General features: G+C 51.4%; 1 protein-coding gene across 1 annotated transcript in view; it reads left to right on the forward strand.

Annotated features, from left to right (window-relative positions):
- Window positions 1-6,733, forward strand: part of DDOST (dolichyl-diphosphooligosaccharide--protein glycosyltransferase non-catalytic subunit) — a 10,571-nt gene that overhangs the window by 2,121 nt on the left and 1,717 nt on the right. The window contains exons 3-7 of the mRNA XM_006145190.3: window positions 3,839-3,925; window positions 5,079-5,182; window positions 5,323-5,417; window positions 5,711-5,804; window positions 6,301-6,449. Coding sequence (XP_006145252.1) covers window positions 3,839-3,925; window positions 5,079-5,182; window positions 5,323-5,417; window positions 5,711-5,804; window positions 6,301-6,449 — 529 coding nt within the window. The remainder of the gene's footprint in view (window positions 1-3,838; window positions 3,926-5,078; window positions 5,183-5,322; window positions 5,418-5,710; window positions 5,805-6,300; window positions 6,450-6,733) is intronic.

Consider the following 6,733-nt stretch of genomic DNA (forward strand, 5'->3'; position numbering starts at 1 on the left):
GGATATGTCCAGGAGCCTAGCAGAGGGCCAATGGATACATTATTAACAATGTTATGTTAATACTGTATGCATATTGTTTTGCCAGATAATCCAGATTTATACTTCAGTACTCCCATTTTACGAGGCAGTGTGTTCTACCACTGCACAGTTTTGTTCAGAAAAAATTATTACTATATTTTGGAGAGGTTTTTGCTATATGGTGCATGCACTCGCCAGACAGACAGAGACAGACAGAAAGCAAGAAATCACCCCCCAGGGGGGATGGCTACGCGGAAATCCCTTTTCCTTCATTCTCCTCTTGAGATCTTGGGCACGCACGCACATGCGCCCCGCGTGAGTTTAAGCCACTGAGTCTGGGACTCGAACCGTGGTCAGCTACATGGGAGTTCAGCGACATAGCTATTACGCTAACTGCCGGTCCTGTTCAGAAATTCTTATATGAAACTGAAACTTGTCTCCTACTTTGTTCATTTGGTGAGGGGTGAGGGATGGGCTGTTGGGTAGGATTGTTCTTAGGGACAGTCCAAGGCCTTGAGAATATTAGCCTAATGCCGTGCTCACTTAGAGGCCTAGGCTTCACACAGTCATAGCCTGAGCAGTCGGTTCTTTCCAGACTAAATACTCCCATCCCTTCGGCTGGCTCTCTTTAGTGTACTTTCTTGTGAGCATGTTAACCTCTATTTGCTTCAGTTTATTTTTTCTCAAAGGACTCAAGGTGTCCCTGTCTGGGGTAAGACGGGACTGCCATCCCCCCTTCAGTTGATGATGCTTAGGCAGCCTTCCTCATTGGCATCTACTTTGTTCTCCGTGATAAACAGGAGATTGGGTTCTGCCAGATCTTCCCCAGGCCCTTGTCCTTAGCATGGTGCTCCCAACCCCCTGCCACATGTGCCTTTGGAACTGGCTTTTTAGAGGCCGTAGTAGTTGGGTGGGTGGGACCCAAGATCATCCAAATTGAAATCTTCGGTGACGAGGCGACTGGAGCCTTCCGTAGAGTGATTGGTGTTTGTCAAGCCCCTGCCGTCTTCGGAACTCTGAAGGAGAACAAGGCAGTGGGCTGGATGACACATGAAGGCTCGGGAGCCTGCCCTGGGGTTCTCTCAGTCGTGAGGAGATAGAAACAAGGACTTGAGAGCCCGCATCGTGGCCTAATGTTTAAGGAAGCTGGATCCCACATGGCTAACCATGGCTCGAATCTTGGTCCCAGTAGCTTGAGAAACATGTTGGGCACGTGTGCGCGTTCGTGTGCCCTGGATCCCGGTAAGATGGAATGGAGGAGAAGGGACTGTGGTGTGACCACGCCATTTGGAGGGGTGTCGTCTCCCTCTCCCTCTCCCTTTCAATCTCTCATGAAGGCGTGTACCCTCAGGCAATTAAAAAAACGGAAATACTAAAATAACATTTTTTAAACTAGCAATAATTAACCCATATACTTGACGGAAGTGGAAAGTAACTGTAAATAGAATAAAAACAAAGTCGTGAAGTTCAGATACTGTCGCCTGTGAAAGCTTTGCGCCTGAGCGTCCCTCGCAACAGGAGAGTAGCAGAGGTGCTTCTGCCACAGCCACACCCAGTCGGCCGGGAGCCCTGCTGGCGTTAGCTTAGGACAAGGGAGGCCTGAGGGCCCGTCAGCACTCTTCACTGCCTGGCTGTCTGCAGTGGCCTTCCAACCTGTCTCTGCTTCCATCCTTGTCGCCATTCCCTCTTCTCCACCCAGCTGCCACAATAGTTCTTTAAAAACATAAATTAGAACATGTCACTGTGCTGCTCCGAGTCCCGCAGTGGCTCCTTATGGTCGGAGCGCTCCCATGGCATACAGAGCCCAGATCACCTGCCCTCCTCACCCTGCCCTGGCCTTGTCTGCTGCTCACGCCCTGCTTTCCAGCTGAGCCACACTGGCCTCCTGGCTGGTGCGATGCCCTCCTGCCTGGAATGCTCTTACTCCGTGCCTAGCCTGGCTCACTTGCACATCACAAATGTCACCTGTCAGAAGTCTTCCCTGACCAACCTTGTATAACAGTGACCCTCCTCCATTATTCCCTTGTTTTCCTTCCCAGCACACCAGAAATGATTGCTCGCAGTGAATCAGGGTGTTACCGAGCGCTCCCTCCATTACCTTACACTGAACATCAGAGGCTGCTTCAGGGAGGACTAGGCCTACCGAGCCCCACTCTGTGCTCGCATGGATGTTTATGGCAGTCACCTGATTAGACTGACTGAAAAAGGATGTGATCTGACAATTACAACTGTTGGAAATGAACGAGCCCTTTTGGTGATTACTTAAAAAAAAAGTACATTAGGTGGTTCTGTTGCGAATATTATGGATATAAATCAGTAGGGTTGACGGGAAGACAAAACTATTGATATAGACAAATGAGTATTAGTATTAAATGGCAAGACCATCCATAGGGCCAAAAGGGCTCTTTCTCTTTTTTTTTTTTGGAGAGGTTTTTCGCTATAGGGCGCGCATGCGCTCACCAGACAGACAGAGAGAGACAGAGAGACAGAAAGCGAGAAATCACCACCGCAGGGGGAATGGTCACACCTCAGTCCCTTCTCCTCCATTCTCCTCTCGGGATCTTGGGCATGCACGCACACACGCCCGGCGTGTTTTAAGCCAACAGGTCCGGGACGCGAACCGTGGTCGACTATGTGGGAGTCCAGCGACATAGCCATTACGCCAACTGCTGATTCCCCAAAAGGGCTCTTTCTCAAACAGCTTAGAAGTGAAATTGATAGGCTCTGGAAAACCACTTTTCAGGGCCCAGATGTGGCTTTAGTGATAACAAAGATACTGCAGGTGATGAGTTGCAGGTAACATTGTTTCATGAACTGTCAGTGTGAAATGCAGCATTTCTAAATGAGTATTTTATTTTTAAATCTTGCCAGAGTGCAAGATTTAAAAACAAAATAGAGAGAATATGTGAGAAAGCATCCCCCAGGGGGGTTGCCACACCACAGTCCCTTCGCCATTCCTAATTCCTGCTTTTGGAATTTGGGGCTTGCACACATGCACGTGTGCCCAGCATCCTCTCAAGACCCGAACTGTGCAGTCGGCCATGCGGGTCCAGCCAGCTGCGTCAACCACCATACCATCGGCTGGCCCTGAATATTTTACTTGTGACTTGAAATAAATTCAGCTGACTTGACAAATGTAATTAGCAGGTGACTCTTATCTCCACCTCGAATAGGTTATAAATTATGTTGACTTTTCATGATGAGAAAGTGAGGAGCTTGTCCTTTAGCAGATTGGGTCTGGAAAAATCTCCCTCTTGGGTTAGCCTGGTGGCGCAGTGGCTAAGGTAGCCGGATCCCACACGGCTGACAGCACAGTTCAAGTCCTGGACCTTGTGGCTTAAAGAAAGATGGCAGGGGGCCAGAAGGTGGTGTGATGGTTAAGGGCACTGGACTCCCACATGGCCAACTGTGGTTCAAGTCCTGGACCTCGCGGCTTGCTTTCTCACTTCCTATCTTATTTGCGCTCTCTCTTTTTCTCTCTCTGGGCAAATTAAAAATAAAGTTTACAAAAAAAAAAAAAAAAAAAAAAAAAAGAAAAAGAAAGATACCAGGTCCATATGTGTGCCCCTAAGATCCTGAGAGGAGAACCCAGGAGAAGGGTTGTGCATTGGCCATCCCCTCAGGGGTGCTTTCTCACTCTCCCTGTCTAATGTGTGCCCTATAACAAATTAAAGCACCAACAGAAGGACCCTCCCAATAACCTTCCTCTCATGGCGTCCTCCGGAAGGTGCTACTTCACAGGTCACCCCTCGGCACCCTCGAATGCCCGAGGAGCAGTGCGAGGGCCCTCTGGGTCACTGTGTCTGGTGGCTTCTTTCAGATTTCGGAGGCAACATCAATGTGGAGACCATCAGTGCCTTTATTGACGGTGGAGGCAACGTCCTGGTGGCCGCCAGCTCGGACATTGGTAAGTCGGACCGGAAGTCCTGGTGTGTCCGCTGTCCCTCGCTCGGGGGCGTTACGAACGGGAGCCGCTGAGTTGGCGTCTGCTGGGCGGACCTGGGCTGGGGAGTCAGCCAGGGAGCTGCAGGGCTGTTTGGCCTGGCCCCACCTAGCTTTCCTGTGACCGGAGACAAAAGATTTGGGGCCTCTAAGGGCTGGGAACCCTGATGTATTTTTTCCCATTTTTGTTTTGGTGGTTTTTCCCTTACTAAAAGAAGGCAGGATGGGGAGGCTAATTGGATGGAACCAAGAGCATCTGATGGGTTTTTGTTGGTTCCTACTTTGGAAATGTTTGGAGACACTCGGAAGTAGGGAGGGAGTAGTACCCCAGGTACCGACCGCCCAGCTTCAGCAGCTAATACCTAGTCAGTCGGGCGCACTTCTTTCAGTTTTGACAGAGTTTTAAAAGCCATGGTGCTAAAAATTAAAAATAAAATAAAATTTAAAAAGCACTATGGTGCTCATAATGGGTAGATTTCTTTCTTTTTTTTTTTGAGATGTGTTTTTTTTTTGCTATAGGGCATGTGCGCTTGTCAGAAAGACGGAGAGAGACAGAGATACAGAAAGCAAGAAACCCCCCCCCCCGGGCGGCGGTGGCCACACCACAATCCCTTCTCCTCCATTCTCCTCTCGGGATCTTGGGCATGCACGTACACGTGCCCGGCATGAGTTTAAGTCACCAGGTCTGGGTCTTGAACCCGTTGACTACATGGGAGTCCAGTGACATAGCCATTACGCCAACTGCTGGTCCCATAATGGGTAGATTTCTTGTAGGGGTGACCACAGGAATAGAAAAAGCTGGAGCCCAGCTCATCCAGGCTGGGTCTGAGTGAGGTCCTGGCTTTGCCTCTGAGTGTTGGTGTGGAAGCAGGTCATTGTGGATTTGTAGAGGGCGAGGGCCAGGTACCGGCTGCCGCTTCATCAACTCCGGTTCTGAGCCCCGAGGCAGAGTGCCATGCTGCTCTCGGTTCCACAGGGGCTGAGCCCACCTGCCAGCGCTGCAGGACCATAGGGCTGACTGGTAGAAGGAGGGTCATGAGGAAGCCGAGATGAGCAGCCCTGCGTGGCCCAGGGTCTGCCTGTCAGGGCTCAGCCAGGTGCCTCTTGGGTCTGTGCAGGTGACCCTCTTCGAGAGCTGGGCAGTGAGTGTGGGATCGAGTTTGACGAGGAGAAAACCGCTGTCATTGACCATCACAACTACGACATCTCTGACCTTGGCCAGGTAATCAGGCCTTTCACCCTCCAGGTCTCAGGCACGTGCAGCAAAGCGCAGCTTGGCCTGGAAACCAAGCACAGGTCGGGAGGACGCCCTGGCCTGGGGAGCCCTTTTCTGAGCACCCAGCTTTCCCTTGCTCTTCGCAGCATACGCTCATCGTGGCCGACACCGAGAACCTGCTGAAGGCCCCCACCATTGTTGGGAAGTCGTCTCTGAGTCCCATCCTCTTTCGAGGTGTTGGGTGAGTGAGAAAGGAGAAGCCAGCAGAAATTTAGAGGGAGAAGGGGTTATTTTTCTGGGGCAGCTCAAGCCAAACTTGTGATTACTTGGGAACATTCCTTACCACAGACGGTGCAGATGTGGTGGATTTAGTCCATCAAGAGCCCAACTCCATTGTCATTGCAGGAGGAGAGCTAAGTGTTTGGCCGTCACGAAAGTGTTCATTCTTGGGGAGGAAGACATGGCCATGGGGGCCCGTGTCCTCTAGGTTCAGCTCCGGGGTCAGTGTAGGGTTGCTCTCTCTTCGTGCTACAGGATGGTGGCTGATCCTGACAATCCTTTGGTGTTGGACATCTTGACAGGCTCTTCTACCTCGTACTCCTTCTTCCCAGATAAACCCATCACCCAGGTAAGGGCCTTTGCAGCCTCTGGGCCCACTGGCAAAGTGCTTCTTTATTTGAAAATAAGAGCACAGCAGGGCCAGCTGGACCCCACATGGTCGACTGTGCAGTTTGAGTCTTGGACTTAGTGGCTTGGGAAGCATACCAGGCACTTGTGGGTGTGCACCCAAAATCCTGAGAGGACAATGGAGAAGGGACTGTGGCATCGCCATCCTCCCTGGAGGGTGCTTTCTTACTGTCCCCCCTGCTCTCTGGTGAGTACATGCTCCCTAGAGCAAAATTTAAAAAAGAAAGAAAAAAGAGTGAAGCAAGAAAGCACACTTTGTAGAGGCTGATGAGGTGACAGGGTGGTAGGAATGGGGAGGTGGGCAGAGGCCCTGGTCCGCAGGCTCCTCCCTCAGGCGGAGGCCTCAGGTGTTTGGGTCCAGCTGCTCTCTTGTCTGAGGACCCGGTGGCTTCCCTCAACCCTGGCACTACTTGAGTGACAGCCCATTTTATTCCCAGTATCCCCATGCAGTGGGGAAGAACACCCTCCTAATTGCTGGGCTCCAAGCCAGGAACAACGCCCGCGTCATCTTCAGTGGTTCCCTCGACTTCTTCAGCGATGCCTTCTTCAACTCAGCAGTGCAGAAGGCCACGCCCGGCTCCCAGAGGTAGGTCCCAGGGGCCGGGATCTGAGCGGCGCAGCCCGTGCCTACATGGAGCTCAGGTGGGAGGCGGGGCCTGTTAGCTAGATGTGTCAGATCCAGAATCGCTTTCAAATTGTTCAGTCTTGACTCTGTTGTTGTGTTGCTGGTTTCAAGGTGCTAATGGCTTAACTAGAGATCCTGGCCTCCACCGTTTTAGAAAATGGGGTTTGCTGTGCAGACACCCAGAGCGACACCCCATCTGCGCTTTCTTCTGCATCCCCTTTGTCCATCCTGCAGAAGAGCGACGT

Source organism: Tupaia chinensis, unplaced genomic scaffold (genome assembly GCF_000334495.1).
Source record: "Tupaia chinensis unplaced genomic scaffold, TupChi_1.0 Scaffold000146_1, whole genome shotgun sequence".
NCBI classification, from domain to species: Eukaryota; Metazoa; Chordata; class Mammalia; order Scandentia; family Tupaiidae; genus Tupaia; species Tupaia belangeri.